The sequence below is a fragment of the Pecten maximus genome, chromosome 3 (genome assembly GCF_902652985.1).
Source record: "Pecten maximus chromosome 3, xPecMax1.1, whole genome shotgun sequence".
Taxonomy (NCBI): domain Eukaryota; kingdom Metazoa; phylum Mollusca; class Bivalvia; order Pectinida; family Pectinidae; genus Pecten; species Pecten maximus.
Genome location: NC_047017.1, coordinates 46999745 through 47017511, shown reverse-complemented (window position 1 = coordinate 47017511; position 17767 = coordinate 46999745). Strand labels below are relative to the sequence as shown.

Here is a 17767-nt window from a genome sequence, read left to right as displayed (position 1 = left end):
TCAGTTCTGGAAATCACAATTATACCAACCTAAAGAGACTTCTGTGATAGGATATTACACTTTTTATGCAGATATATGTGATCGTGGTTGGATATGTGGAGGTTAACGAGATCTCTTTTTGACATTTACCTCAAGTGGTGAAATTCATGTTATCTATCATTTCATCAATCTACCATAACCGGTCATCAGGTTTTAATCCATTAACAAAAATAACACTGATTATATTGTATAATGATTTTATTGTACCCAGTGATAGCATTAAAATAGCTGCATTGTGAAGTACATACATGTATTATTATACAGTTTTATCTAACAGTAAATAAATAATCTCTAATATTAGATGGCAACAGTTTAAACCCATAACTGCAAGTAGAGTTTTAAATCATTTTCATACTCATTTTTGGTATATTTTTATATCCATTTCTATATGGCTAAGTGTTCTGGATGTTTGTCATTTTAAACCTTACAACAGTAAATAAACCTGTAGCAGTTTAATATATCGTGACAGGTCATCTTGTCCTCAATACTCTGATCCATCAGTTACAACATGTGATGGTAACACTTGGTTTACTAAGGATGAGGTCATCCCTTTACAACATCAAGTTTCGGGTAAACTGTTTATGAGTATTTATCTACACTCATCTTGACAAACATATGACAGTTACATTTTACAGCAAAATGATCATTTACATTAAAGCATTTAGAATTTTACATTACTTTGTGTATATAAAATGATAATATTATATACGCAATCTGATTAAAATACAGATCATCATTATACACTGTGTTATGACATACTATCTAATGATCTGTATTTTAATTACGGCACAAATTCCCAACCCACTGTGCATATCAATGTATATTAAAGTAGTATTGTACATATATACTGTCTATATATGGACAGTAAGTCCCTGTGGATTGTAGTACACAGATACAAGTAATGTATTTTGTTGCAAAAAAAAAATGCTGAAATTTTACAGGTATATAGAAAATATGAGTGGTTTCTAACTCCTTAAAATAAATATTTATCATAACATGTACAGTACCATAAACTACTGGGTATTTGTCTATAACTATTTAACTAACAGCTTAGCCTCTAATAAAACTGAAAAAATGTCAGCCTATGTCATCAATCTTCACAGAACATACAAAAACATTTACCAGCAACTCTACCATTCATAGCGAAACAACACAAATAGTTTGCTTTTTAATCTGAAGAGCATATCTCCATGACAACCAGAATAAAATGAGTAAAAAATGTATTATAGCTTAAAAGCTTTATACTATGATAAAGACACCAATTAGTGTCAAAAATACCTTGAAAAATGTATTTTACTTCAATCATACTCATAACCTAATGTATGTCCATACATGTATTATCAACACTGGAACATCTCTTATTTATCTAGATATGCGACTCCTGTTATGCACATCATAGAAATTGATAACTATATTTGGGGTTAAATACTATGGGTCATAAGCTTAAAATGACTTGAATGTTGACCTCTTGTCATGACCTTGACCTTTATAGGGTATAGAGACCTTGAAGACATTCCTTCACACATGTACCTCATGACATGCACCTACGTGTACATATGTGAAACTGAGGTAAAACTTTTGGGGCAAACACTCATTTGCATAAACACTTACAGACATATGAACATACTAACAAATCATACTTGTACATACATTTTTGTACATAGTTTTTCACAGCAACACAAATTTTCAATGGAACAAGACAAAACAGATAATATCACAGACAGATCTGACTAAAATATACATACATTCATTCAAACAAATGTATATAAATATTCAAAACATGTAACATGTCCATGTAACTTCTTCACCTAAAATGTTTACACGTATTTTTTTTTATATAAAATAGATCTCTGTATGTAAACCCTCTGTTAAAATGACACTAAAATATGAATTGCTGAAATGTACACAAAATTAAGAATTTGTCCAATCTTAACATCAAAATGAAAAAAAAAGGTTTTGTAAGTGTTCTTCAGTCAGTAACCAGTTGCTATCATACAGAACATCCCTCTCTACCTTTTTCTAGCAATGTTTTCTAATCTACAGAAAAAAAACCTGGGAAATCTTCACACAAGTCCAAATGCACTTCTGCAACGTTTAGGTTTCTCACAGCTCTTGGCATATTCTGTTGTTGGATGAGCAGGATACCTGAAACCATATTCAGATTTCCAGAACGCTGCATCACGCAGCATTTTATCCCTGAATAACTGTTTCCTCTTCTTGGCTTCTTTTGCAGCTTTCACATTTGCATCTTTGCGTCGTACTGCTTCTTCCACTTGTTTTTTGTGAGCTTTCAATGCTGCTGGATACACCTGAAAGAAAGCAATGGCACTGAGTACTCTAACATGTGGTTCAGACACTGGTTATAAACTATTTTAATCATTAGTGATATGATATGTTTTTCTCAAAATTGTTAAAATATATATTGTTTATCCCTATTTTCCTGCTATATACCTTTTTTTCTGTTTAACTTTTTCAAAAGACAATATTTCAAATTAAAATAAACATGCAAATAGCTATAGCGCATACAATTGTGCATGCATATATACTTAGACCATTTGGTTTGGAATTTGTGCGAAATCTATGTGGTTTTGTATATGTAACATATTCGATTGCACTCAATGATGAATTTTGAATAATAAATGCCTTAAATGGAATATTTTATGATATAGAAATATTTTGAAATTGTAAAATATATTGTATTAGTATTAAACTGCTGTTAAACAATATTTTGTAGCATTTAGATGTTATATATGATTTTATTTATGTAATCTTTTGATGACCTATATATATATTTCGATGGTAGGAGGTTTAATCATTTGCAACAAGGACTCACGTCTGTTGAGGCAAGAACATTATGGCTTCTCTGTGTTCCTGTCACCCTCTCTGTGTCACCACATCCATAGGGCAGGAATGGTGGTCTTGGTCTGGCTTGCTCTGACTGTCTGACGGAGGGGGCAGACTTTGGGCGGGCACCTGATGCTGACTTTGAAACTCGAGGCTGTACTGGAATCTTAGCTTTGTTGACAAATGTCTTATCATCAACTTTCTTTGGTCGAAGATTAAAACTGGACCTTTCTGGAAATGTACATGACACTGACTTAAATCATGTCCTTTTCATATTGAAACAATTATTGTATGGTAAAATTATCAATATTGAAAAAGAACGGTATGAAATTATATCAATGCACTGTATTTGTATGTGCATTGAAAATAGTAACCATGCATCAATATTAAAAACTTTCTTTTGTTACATTTATCATCTAAAACTGTCGCCAGAATGGCTGACTCCGCAATCTGCACGAGTCAATGGTGATTTGAAACTGTTAATTAGAGGCTAACTAAGATAACCCATGCATGCCAATATTTCTGAAATTCAGAATGTCTGAAATATGTGTTGTTCACAATAAAGAGAATTCAGTGACCAGTTGCCATAGCAACCATCATTTTGAGGAAAAGAAAGTGGTATGCACATATACACACGGTCCTCTATATTTGTGTGAAGTTTCATTGAAATCGGCCCTTCCGTTTAGGAGTTGTCCGGACAAACTTGAAGTTAAGGTTCTTATTGGAAAACCTGTTTATAATGACTAGTTGCCATAGCAACCATAATTTTGAGAATAAGAAAGTGACATGCACATCTACACATGATAATTAATATTTGTGTAAAGTTTCACTGGAATCGACCCATCGGTTTAGGAGGAGTTGTCCGGACAAATTTGTCTACAGACAGATCGACGAACAGACAGACAACATGATTCCAGTATACCCCCTCTAACTTTGTTTCGGCGGTATAATTATTTGAGGTTAAATTTGATTCAAACAGGGATTCCAAAAACTCTTCTTCCCTAATTACTATGTCAGGATTTGATTATTTATTATCCCCTGGTTCCATTAATATATGCAATATTTATTTTTACTGTAACAAGTAATATAAACATGTACAGCCACCAAGTCATTCCCACAAACGCTATGTAAACTAATAAATGCTTGTTTCAGATGAAGTATCCTTTAGTGCTGAGTGACTTCTTATATCCACTGATTTTCAGTTCTCTTAAGAAACTAATCAAACAAGAAGCCCATGGGCCTTTCGGGCCACCTGAGTTTTCATGACTCCCCATGGGCATCTTAGTTAATGAAACGCCAATATAGTTGACCCCTGTGATATTGAAGGCAGGTCAAAGTTTACATTTAGCTCTTTCCAGCATGATACTGACCTAGTAGCATGACCTTGGACCTCTTGGTTATTGAGTTTAAGTCATTTAATTAAATATTAAAACACATTTAACCCAGTGACCTTGAAAGTAGGTCATCAAGATAATTTATTTGAACAAACTTTGTCCAATATCATGACCCTGGCTTGGGCCTCTTGGTTATTAAGAAGTCGAAAATGAAAATTTTTGACGACACATGTACAGGATAAAATGCCACAAAGCGACAATAGGTCACTTGAAACTTTGTCTCAGGTGGCCTTACAAAAACAACAAAACATTATCAAACATTGGAATTACCATGCCTCTTTTCTTCTTGTGCTTTCTTGGGAACATTTCTAGTTTGATGTCCAGGTACATCAATATTTTCTTTACATGTGTACTTGACAAGTTTTTCCTTTGCAGCTTTCCTTAGTTGTACCTCTTCTTGTGACTGACTTTGAATTTTAACATCTCCTTTGTTTTCTTTGGTAGGTTCTTTAATTTGCTGTTTCTCTGTCTTTTCTTCAGATTCCTTCTGTTCTTTGTCTGAGACAGGAAGTACAACATTTGTTGATTCTGTTACTTCTGTTTCTTTGATAGGTGATGCTTTTTCTTCCTTAGAAATTTCCTTTTCAGCCGTTTCATCATTACTGTCAGAATCAACCCATGCTATAGATGTGTGAGCATATTCTAGTTCTCTACGCTGATTTCGGTAAGTAAGGTTGTCATAGTATGTGGGTATGTTTATAACATGATTTTGGGTCTTAAACACCCGTCCATATTCTGATCTTTTGAAGACCATTTTGCCACCAAGTTACACCTTAAAAGAAATCAATATAAAATAATTAATGCAAGATATTTTGATTACACACTTCAACAAACATAATGAAAAGTGTTCATTGTATATTGTAAATGTACTATTGAAAAGAAACACTGGATATTTTTTCCAGTACATGTACATGTACAGTACAATGTATATGTCTTTATAGCATGTACTATACATTTATACATGTTCATACCCTTGTAAATCTATAGGGTTATCTTTATTGGAAAAAGCTTGGTCAGAAGAACAAATGAGATGCTATGTGCTTATCACTTATTGTGACGGCACTGGAAAAATAATTTTATGGATTTGATTGGGATAATTTGGTGGGTTCAGGAATTTCAGATTCCATGAGGAATCTCTCACTGGTACATTGTATAGCCCTAGATACTATACCTGTATATATTGTATACTAAAACAGCATACTGTCACTTAATCCTATAACTATTCATCACATTTATTATCTGACGTTATTGTGGCGACTGCGGCGCCTGTCAGAAATGCTTCGCCTCTGGTTTGTTGGAAGTAGCCTAAACCTTATCTCAATATCAATACTTTCACTGCATCCCAGATAACCAAAACGCACCTTAGTTAATTATTTGAACATATTATTTCAAATCAATCATTTTGAAACACATAATTTAACATTTGTAAAATCACCATAACTGTTAAAATCCGCGATATGTTTCAACTTGTATCAGGTGTTTCGCGCTTTGACACCTTAGCATTTGTTTTGTGTTGCCAATGTATTCTAGATTTAACATTATTACACGACACATTAGATATCGTCTTAACTTGCACTCCATTGAATGTTTAAATTGTTTATCTGCTCATGGTCAAAGAAAAAAGTGTATGCCTAAGTACTTACCACTTTCATTGGACAGAGAGTGTCGTTTCAAAAGAAAACAAATCCTACAAATCGTCGTCAACAAAGTGCTCAAAGTAACACGTACGTTTTCGTCAAGCGCAAAATTGATCCGGATGAAAATGATATTCTAAACCCTTGACGGTGTCGGACAATGGATAAATACGGATCATGTTTAGCGTAAAAAATAGGTTAAGAGATTTGATTATTTTCTGTATTTATAGATATTATCCAAAATGGCAATTTTACATGAAACATTTCGTCGATATTGTTGAGATAAATAAATCATGTCACTGGGCATTATTCACAGGTTTAAAGGAGAACTTGAATCTGGTCATTAACTTCTTTGCCTAGTTTTTTTTTATTCTACATATTAACATCTCAAATTTTAATTAGATTGGTTAAAAGCAAGAGACGTTTAAGGGCATGTCAGGTTTTTTAGGTGACGGAAAGCCGGAGGACCCCCGAAAAAAACCGATCTCCACAACAGTCCCACGTGGTAAATAGTGGTGTAGCTAAACTATATAGCTAATTTTGAAAAGATCGAACATGATGATTCTAAACAGATTAAGAATAAAATACACATTTTTTTTTATAAACTCCCAAGTCCTTATGTGAAATCGTCGGAGACTTGCATATGCGTAGGAGGTCTAGACAAAGACATATTTTGTCTCCGCGAAATAGAATTATACTATTCATGTTGTGGCTTCGGTCTTATCCTAGTTATGCTGTTTTGTCATTATTGTTTGATGTTTCTCCTGCGACAATCGGGTGTGAACTAGATGAACTGTGTCCTATCATGCACAATACATACGTAAATGCTATCAGGTGGCCATCGGTAGCAGAGTGGAGAGATGCTCGGGGAATCTGACAGAAAATTCCTGATGCAGTGGCTGCCATCGACAGTACATCACATCATATCTATAGACCCCAAAATGAACCACAACAAGTTTACTATAGTGGCCATAGACATCAACATTGCATGCACACTATAATCATCATAGACATTACAAATACACTGCGATATGTACATAGTGGCTTTCTTGGATATCAAAACGATGCCCAAATATTTAATTCCTTACCAAACATTGGTCCTAATGAACTGCTTCATGAATGTACTTTACTTGGTGACAAGATTTTCCCGAACCGATACCCTTTGATGACGAGTGTAGGACAAAAGTCCCCCCCCCCCCCCCCCCCCCCCGGACATTAGCCCCTAGGACAAAAGCCCTCCGGACGAAAGCCCCCCTGGCCCCTGGACATTAGCTCCCGCCCCCCCCCCCCCCCCCCCCCCCCTTCTTTATAAATTTAGCTGGTATACTTTATATAAAAATCTGTACTTTTGAAAAACAGAAACAAAAACGCCATCCACGTTATAAAATTCGACAAACTGTAGACATCTGTGCAGCTATGGCATACAGACGAAAAAAAACTGTTTTCGTAAAAGAAAACCCAAGCTTGGCACCAACGTTCTGTCGTAGATCCATATGGTTCAGTGCACGTGATAGTTACCGATTGATCAGACACTACAGTACAATTATGTTACCGTGCACGCTCTGAGTCTATATATGTCTCTGGTCTGTGACAATTTGCTGTTATTATATATACTGTCAACTTTATTGACATAATTCTCCTTATACATAGAAAATATAAAAGACATTTGTTACCTATATAACGTAAAGGAGGACAATTTATTTTATTTTATTTTATTAAAACACTATCACTTCTTATTTCAGAAAATCATTATGTATCATAATATAGCCAAAGACTGTAATATCCAGGTATACATGATAATTATTCGTATTTTTGTCTCGGATATACACATTTACTAATGTAATTTAGGAAAACCTCATTTTTTGACTTATATGTATTGTAATGTGGAAATATTCTATTCTGACGTACACCACGTGTTTGTTTACTTTTTATTTTGATACGACCCCAGAAACTACCTAGTACGTCTCCGTCTCCGCGCACGTAGTCCGCGTACGTCTATAACTGGAGATGTCTAATAATCTCGTTACGGAGCATCTGCCCCAACCCGACCAACGCATCTGATAAGACAATATATACAGGCTGTGTGAAGTTAGCTCAACATACGACATACGACATACGACATTCAAAACTTCATATCTTGTGTTTTTACCAGCCAACGAGGTAACTTTTGAATGTTCAGCGGCTCAACATACGACATTCAGATGTTGAATGTTCAGCCGCTGAACATACGACATACGACATTCAGATTTTGATTTTGAATGTTCAGCGGCTCGACATACGATATACGACATTCAAATTTTGAATGTTCAGCCGCTGAACATACGACATACGACATTCAAAACTTCATATCTTGTGTTTTTACCAGCCATCGAGGTAACTTTTGAATGTTCAGCCGCTGAACATACGACATACGACATTCAGATTTTGAATGTTCAGCCGCTCGACATACGACATACGACATTCAAAACTTCATATCTTGTGTTTTTACCAGCCAACGAGGTAACTTTTGAATGTTCAGCGGCTGAACATACGACATACGACATTCAGATTTTGAATGTTCAGCCGCTGAACATACGACATACGACATTCAGATTTTGATTTTGAATGTTCAGCGGCTCGACATACGACATACGACATTCAAAACTTCATATCTTGTGTTTTTACCAGCCATCGAGGTAACTTTTGAATGTTCAGCCGCTGAACATACGACATACGACATTCAGATTTTGAATGTTCAGCGGCTCGACATACGACATACGACATTCAAAACTTCATATCTTGTGTTTTTACCAGCCATCGAGGTAACTTTACGACATACGACATTCAGATTTTGAATGTTCAGCGGCTCGACATACGACATACGACATTCAAAACTTCATATCTTGTGTTTTTACCAGCCATCGAGGTAACTTTTGAATGTTCAGCCGCTGAACATACGACATACGACATTCAGATTTTGAATGTTCAGCGGCTCGACATACGACATACGACATTCAAAACTTCATATCTTGTGTTTTTACCAGCCATCGAGGTAACTTTACGACATACGACATTCAGATTTTGAATGTTCAGCGGCTCGACATACGACATACGACATTCAAAACTTCATATCTTGTGTTTTTACCAGCCATCGAGGTAACTTTTGAATGTTCAGCCGCTGAACATACGACATACGACATTCAGATTTTGAATGTTCAGCGGCTCGACATACGACATACGACATTCAAAACTTAATATCTTGTGTTTTTACCAGCCAACGAGGTAACTTTTGAATGTTCAGCGGCTGAACATACGACATACGACATTCAGATTTTGAATGTTCAGCCGCTGAACATACGACATACGACATTCAGATTTTGATTTTGAATGTTCAGCGGCTCGACATACGACATACGACATTCAAAACTTCATATCTTGTGTTTTTACCAGCCATCGAGGTAACTTTTGAATGTTCAGCCGCTGAACATACGACATACGACATTCATATTTTGAATGTTCAGCGGCTTAACATACGACATACGACATTCAGATTTTGAATGTTCAGCCGCTGAACATACGACATACGACAAACGACATTCAGATTTTGATTTTGAATGTTCAGCGGCTCGACATACGACATACGACATTCAAAACTTAATATCTTGTGTTTTTACCAGCCATCGAGGTAACTTTTGAATGTTCAGCTGCTGAACATACGACATACGACATTCAGATTTTGAATGTTCAGCCGCTGAACATACGACATTCAAAACTTCATATCTTGTGTTTTTACCAGCCAACGAGGTAACTTTTGAATGTTCAGCGGCTGAAAATACGACATACGACATACGACATTCAGATTTTGATTTTGAATGTTCAGCGGCTCGACATATGACATACGACATTCAAATTTTGAATGTTCAGCCGCTGAACATACGACATACGACATTCAAATTTTGAATGTTCAGCCGCTGAACATACGACATACGACATTCAAAACTTCATATCTTGTGTTTTTACCAGCCAACGAGGTAACTTTTGAATGTTCAGCCGCTGAACATACGACATACGACATTCAGATTTTGATTTTGAATGTTCAGCGGCTCGACATACGACATTCAAAACTTCATATCTTATGTTTTTACCAGCCATCGAGGTAACTTTTGAATGTTCAGCTGCTGAACATACGACATACGACATTCAGATTTTGAATGTTCAGCCGCTGAACATACGACATTCAAAACTTCATATCTTGTGTTTTTACCAGCCAACGAGGAAACTTTTGAATGTTCAGCGGCTGAATATTCAAAATTTGAATGTCGTATGTCGTATGTCGAGCCACTGAACATTCAAAATCAAAATCTGAATGTCGTATGTCGTATGTTCAGCGGCTGAACATTCAAAATCTGAATGTCGTATGTCGTATGTTCAGCGGCTGAACATTCAAAATGTGAATGTCGTATGTCGTTTGTCGAGCCGCTGAACATTCAAAATCAAAATCTGAATGTCGTATGTCGTATGTTCAGCGGCTGAACATTCAAAAGTTACCTCGTTGGCTGGTAAAAACACAAGATATGAAGTTTTGAATGTCGTATGTCGTATGTTGAGCTAACTTCACACAGCCATATATACAGGTGTATACAAAATCATACCAGGGAAATTTACGTGCTGAAGAACAGAAAATGAAGATACCGGGAAAAGATATGGAACTAAATAAAATACGAAAAGTTATCTACCTTTAACTAGTCCCAAGACGATTCTATTGCCCTCATAAACTCAGACATGATATTCGGTATGCATACACGAACATGTATTTCAATTAACCAAGGACTTAAAAAATAGTTCCTGCTTCAATGTGTGAACATATCAACCTGATTTGAATTCTTTTAAACATTCACACCTTTAGCGATATATTTTTTTACGTCGGGGTTAAAAGGTATTCTATAAATCTTTGTATTGAAGCCGGAACCAATGTTGAGATATCCAGATCTACCAATATGATTGTTTCCATTGTATGGCTGTGTGCTGGTGGTCCATATATATTGCCGTGATCGCTCACGATGATTTCCAACGTTATAAACATTTCCTTTATCAAAACCTGAAAAAGGCCTTCGTTCTCTTGTGTTGAGAGTTCTTTTCCTGAAAGCCGAACGGCATATTTCGTTTGTAAACCAAAGATGAAATCGTTTAATAATTATTAAATTGCTGAAGGACATCTATGTTGAGTATGTGTTTATAAGTTACTCTCACAGATTATTAATCTCTGACACGAGGCTGATTATCTTGCAAAATTTCACATATACAATATATTACTGAAACGTATTAGGTTCACATATCTGGTGTTCCCCACATAATTATATGGTGACCGCAACTTTTTTGTCTTTCCGCTAATTCGCTGCCACATCACGGAACCATGGATGAAGCAATATCTGTATTCTTAATTGGCAGTTGGCACATGTTTATACTCAGATAAGTGGCGACCAGATAAATATTTTCACATGCAAGAAAAACATATTCCGATGTGAGCCTAATACGCTTCCGTAATATACCCACATGGACTCGGCCCTTTTGCTATTGTTAATTCAATAGCAGTTCGTCTTTATAGAAAATTCTTATTACATAGTTTGCGATACTGCCACCTAATCAATTCTCTCTACTTTTAAAATGTGGTATGTGAAACTTATCAAAGAGGAGATCTTCATAAGATTTTAACCATGTTTCAGTAAAAGAAATAATATCATTATCAAAGAGTTCTGTCATTAGTATATTAATCTTCTTGGGTAAGATACTCTGAACGTTATAGCAAACTATCAAGTTTTCTAAAATGTTACCATGTAATGATTGAACTTGAGATATTGACGACAGCACACTTCTTTGCATTAAATTTCATCTGCCATTTCTCATTCCAGATTGCAAGTGGTTTTAGGTCATTTTTCAGTTCCACAGTCTTGCAGTGAAGAGATTTCAGTAAAGAGGAGACACTCATCAGCAAATAACTCGGCCGACCGCTGTCCACTGTAGTACCCTGAAGAGGATGGAACACTGTTCGAGAAAGTTCCATTTGGGATCACGTTTTGGTGTCTGTTGCTAAGGAAAGTAGAAACCCTGAGAATAACTTCTGGATTGATACAATAAAATATTAATTTAGATACAAGTCTGGAGTGTGGAACTTTGTCAAACGCTTTCGAGAAGCCATATCAATGTGTTTATGTTTGTCATCTATAGTAAGAATTAATTGTGTTTCTATAGAGAATTTGATCTGATACCATGTTGAAGATTTATAAGAATTTTGTGTTGTTCAACGTGTGACATTTTGATACTGTATATAATATGTTCAAGAAGCTTACATATGATACTAGTAAGCAACACAGGTCTGTAATTCTCAGCATATTGTTGATCTCCCTTTTTCGAAAACTGGTTCTACATTTACTTCAAGCCAGCCAGAGGGTACAGTGCCATCATCTATGGAAATTTGGAAAGGATATATAAAGAATGGAGTGATTGCAGTAGCCAGTTCTTTGAGAGCTCTACGTTGGTATATTGTACTGGCCAGTATATTCTGTAGCAGTTTGTTACGTCTGTCTCACTTCAGATGATAGGAGACATTGTTGGGAATGGAAATAGGCCAATGTCTGGTAAAACCGAAATATTTTCTTTATTGAAAACAGAAACTGCTTGTTTGATACGTGTGTCTTGCTTTTAGGATCAGGATAGGTGATACATCTGTTGGATTTCTTATTGGAGAAATGTATTAATAGCTTGTGTCCATAGTTTTACTTTTAATGAAGCTCCGGTTTTTCTGAGGTTTTCTTTAAGCTGAGTGCTGATTTTTTTCCCTGTATGTACCTACTGTATGCCCTGCATGTTTCTCCTACAAAGAGCTGTACAGGTATCTGTATAAATCCTCACCGACATGTGTAGGGAGCTATACTAGTACCTGGATACATTGTAACTCCTCACCGACGTGATGTAAGGAGCTATACTAGTACCTGGATACAGTACATTGTAACTTCTCACCGACGTGATGTAAGGAGCTATACTAGTACCTGGATACATTGTAACTCCTCACCGACGTGATGTAAGGAGCTATACTAGTACCTGGATACATTGTAACTCCTCACCGACGTGATGTAAGGAGCTATACTAGTACCTGGATACATTGTTACTCCTCACCGATAGATGTAAGGAGCTATACTAGTACCTAGATACATTGTAACACCTCACCGACGTGATGTAAGGAGCTATACTAGTATCTGGATACATTGTAACTTCTCACCGACGTGATGTAAGGAGCTATACTAGTACATACCTAGATACATTGTAACTCCTCACCGATATGATGTAAGGAGCTATACTAGTACCTGGATACATTGTAACTCCTCACCGACATGATGTAAGGAGCTATACTAGTACCTGGATACATTGTAACTCCTCACCGACGTGATGTAAGGAGCTATACTAGTACCTGGATACATTGTAACTCATCACCGACATGATGTAAGGAGCTGTACTAGTACATACCTGGATACATTGTAACTCCTCACCGATATGATGTAAGGAGCTATACTAGTACCTGGATACATTGTAACTCCTCACCGACGTGATGTAAGGAGCTATACTAGTACCTGGATACATTGTAACTCCTCACCGACGTGATGTAAGGAGCTATACTAGTACCTGGATACATTGTAACTCCTCACCGACATGATGTAAGGAGCTATACTAGTACCTGGATACATTGTAACTCCTCACCGACGTGATGTAAGGAGCTATACTAGTACCTGGATACATTGTAACTCCTCACCGACATGATGTAAGGAGCTATACTAGTACCTGGATACATTGTAACTCCTCACCGACGTGATGTAAGGAGCTATACTAGTACCTGGATACATTGTAACTCCTCACCGACGTGATGTAAGGAGCTATACTAGTACCTGGATACATTGTAACTCCTCACCGACATGATGTAAGGAGCTATACTAGTATCTGGATACATTGTAACACCTCACCGACGTGATGTAAGGAGCTATACTAGTACCTGGATACATTGTAACTCCTCACCGACATGATGTAAGGAGCTATACTAGTATCTGGATACATTGTAACTCCTCACCGATATGATGTAAGGAGCTATACTAGTACCTGGATACATTGTAACTCCTCACCGACATGATGTAAGGAGCTATACTAGTACCTGGATACATTGTAACTTCTCACCGACGTGATGTAAGGAGCTGTACTAGTACCTGGATATATTGTAACACCTCACCGACGTGATGTAAGGAGCTATACTAGTACATACCTGGATACATTGTAACTCCTCACCGACGTGATGTAAGGAGCTATACTAGTACCTGGATACATTGTAACTCCTCACCGACATGATGTAAGGAGCTATACTAGTACATACCTGGATACATTGTAACTCCTCACCGATAGGATTTAAGGAGCTATACTAGTACCTGGATACATTGTAACTCCTCACCGACGTGATGTAAGGAGCTATACTAGTACCTGGATACATTGTAACACCTCACCGACGTGATGTAAGGAGCTATACTAGTAACTGGATACATTGTAACACCTCACCGACGTGATGTAAGGAGCTATACTAGTACTGGATACATTGTAACTCCTCACCGACATAATGTAAGGAGCTATACTAGTATCTGGATACATTGTAACTTCTCACCGACATGATGTAAGGAGCTATACTAGTATCTAGATACATTGTAACTTCTCACCGATAGATGTAAGGAGCTATACTAGTATCTGGATACATTGTAACACCTCACCGATATGATGTAAGGAGCTATACTAGTACCTGGATACATTGTAACTTCTCATCGACGTGATGTAAGGAGCTGTACTAGTACCTGGATACATTGTAACACCTCACCGACGTGATGTAAGGAGCTATACTAGTACATACCTGGATACATTGTAACTCCTCACCGACGTGATGTAAGGAGCTATACTAGTACCTGGATGCATTGTAACTCCTCACCGACGTGATGTAAGGAGCTATACTAGTACCTGGATACATTGTAACACCTCACCGACGTGATGTAAGGAGCTATACTAGTATCTGGATACATTGTAACTTCTCACCGACGTGATGTAAGGAGCTATACTAGTACATACCTAGATACATTGTAACTCCTCACCGATATGATGTAAGGAGCTATACTAGTACCTGGATACATTGTAACTCCTCACCGACGTGATGTAAGGAGCTATACTAGTGCCTGGATACATTGTAACTCCTCACCGATATGATGTAAGGAGCTATACTAGTACCTGGATACATTGTAACTCCTCACCGACGTGATGTAAGGAGCTATACTAGTATCTGGATACATTGTAACTCCTCACCGATATGATGTAAGGAGCTATACTAGTACCTGGATACATTGTAACTCCTCACCGACATGATGTAAGGAGCTATACTAGTACCTGGATACATTGTAACTCCTCACCGACGTAATGTAAGGAGCTATACTAGTACCTGGATACATTGTAACTCCTCACCGATATGATGTAAGGAGCTATACTAGTACCTGGATACATTGTAACTCCTCACCGATATGATGTAAGGAGCTATACTAGTACCTGGATACATCGTAACTCCTCACCGACGTGATGTAAGGAGCTATACTAGTATCTGGATACATCGTAACTCCTCACCGATATGATGTAAGGAGCTATACTAGTATCTGGATACATCGTAACTCCTCACCGACGTAATGTAAGGAGCTATACTAGTATCTGGATACATTGTAACTCCTCACCGACGTGATGTAAGGAGCTGTACTAGTATCTGGATACATTGTAACTCCTCACCGACGTGATGTAAGGAGCTGTACTAGTATCTGGATACATTGTAACTCCTCACCGACGTGATGTAAGGAGCTATACTAGTACCTGGATACATTGTAACTCCTCACCGACGTGATGTAAGGAGCTATACTAGTACCTGGATACATTGTAACTCCTCACCGACGTGATGTAAGGAGCTATACTAGTACCTGGATACATTGTAACTCCTCACCGACGTGATGTAAGGAGCTATACTAGTATCTGGATACATTGTAACTCCTCACCGACGTGATGTAAGGAGCTGTACTAGTATCTGGATACATTGTAACTCCTCACCGACATGATGTAAGGAGCTATACTAGTACATACCTAGATACATTGTAACTCCTCACCGACGTGATGTAAGGAGCTATACTAGTACCTGGATACATTGTAACTCCTCACCGACGTGATGTAAGGAGCTATACTAGTACCTGGATACATTGTAACTCCTCACCGACGTGATGTAAGGAGCTATACTAGTATCTGGATACATCGTAACTCCTCACCGATATGATGTAAGGAGCTATACTAGTATCTGGATACATTGTAACTCCTCACCGACGTGATGTAAGGAGCTATACTAGTATCTAGATACATTGTAACTCCTTATCGATAGATGTAAGGAGCTATACTAGTACCTGGATACATTGTAACTCCTCACCGACATCATGTAGGGAGCTATACTAGTACATACCTAGATACATTGTAACTCCTCACCGACGTGATGTAAGGAGCTATACTAGTACCTGGATACATTGTAACTCCTCACCGACGTGATGTAAGGAGCTATACTAGTACCTGGATACATTGTAACTCCTCACCGACGTGATGTAAGGAGCTATACTAGTATCTGGATACATCGTAACTCCTCACCGACATGATGTAAGGAGCTATACTAGTATCTGGATACATTGTAACTCCTCACCGACGTGATGTAAGGAGCTATACTAGTATCTGGATACATTGTAACTCCTCACCGATAGATGTAAGGAGCTATACTAGTACCTGGATACATTGTAACTCCTCACCGACATGATGTAAGGAGCTATACTAGTATCTGGATACAGTACATTGTAACTCCTCACCGACGTGATGTAAGGAGCTATACTAGTATCTGGATACATTGTAACTCCTCACCGATATGATGTAAGGAGTTATACTAGTATCTGGATACATTGTAACTCCTCACCGATATGATGTAAGGAGTTATACTAGTATCTGGATACATTGTAACTCCTCATCGACGTGATGTAAGGAGCTATACTAGTACCTGGATACATTGTAACTCCTCACCGACGTGATGTAAGGAGCTATACTAGTACCTGGATACATTGTAACTTCTCACCGACGTGATGTAAGGAGCTATACTAGTACCTGGATACATTGTAACACCTCACCGATAGATGTAAGGAGCTATACTAGTACCTGGATACATTGTAACACCTCACCGATAGATGTAAGGAGCTATACTAGTACCTGGATACATTGTAACTCCTCACCGAAATGATGTAAGGAGCTATACTAGTACCTGGATACATTGTAGCTCCTCACCGACGTGATGTAAGGAGCTATACTAGTAACTGGATACATTGTAACACCTCACCGACGTGATGTAAGGAGCTATACTAGTACCTGGATACATTGTAACTCCTCACCGACGTGATGTAAGGAGCTGTACTAGTACCTGGATACATTGTAACTCCTCACCGACGTGATGTAGGGAGCTATACTAGTACCTGGATACATTGTAACTCCTCACCGATAGATGTAAGGAGCTATACTAGTATCTGGATACATTGTAACTCCTCATCGATAGATGTAAGGAGTTATACTAGTACCTGGATACATTGTATGTGTTTTGTGCGGGACCTTATCGTAAACTAGACATAAATATAATCGCTTTGGACTTTTCATCAAGCCTGTTGATGCAGTAATAGAACATCTAATGAATATGATAATCAACACAGGTGTAAAGTCGAAATGAGTGTATGATGATATAATAAACGAATACCA

The 17767-nt window shown here is 37.4% G+C and overlaps 1 protein-coding gene across 1 annotated transcript; it reads right to left on the bottom strand.

Annotated features, from left to right (window-relative positions):
- Nucleotides 1-219: 219 nt before the first annotated feature.
- On the bottom strand, nucleotides 220-6019 carry LOC117324368 (centriole, cilia and spindle-associated protein-like). The gene is made up of 4 exons (XM_033880176.1): nucleotides 5921-6019; nucleotides 4548-5049; nucleotides 2873-3114; nucleotides 220-2348 (listed from the first exon to the last, which is right to left on the bottom strand). Exons 2-4 carry the CDS (start codon nucleotides 5029-5031, stop codon nucleotides 2103-2105), a joined length of 972 nt encoding a protein of 323 aa, XP_033736067.1. The 5' UTR covers nucleotides 5032-5049; nucleotides 5921-6019; the 3' UTR covers nucleotides 220-2102.
- Nucleotides 6020-17767: the final 11748 nt, after the last annotated feature.

Coding starts and splice junctions, on each gene's coding strand:
- LOC117324368 (XM_033880176.1), bottom strand. CDS start 5,031: ATGGTCTTCAAAAGATCAGAATATGGACGGGTGTTTAAGACCCAAAAT. Junction 3,115..4,547: donor ACAAGAAGAAAAGAGGCATG/GTAATTCCAATG, acceptor GTACATTTCCAG/AAAGGTCCAGTTTTAATCTT. Junction 2,349..2,872: donor ATGTTCTTGCCTCAACAGAC/GTGAGTCCTTGT, acceptor GCTTTCTTTCAG/GTGTATCCAGCAGCATTGAA.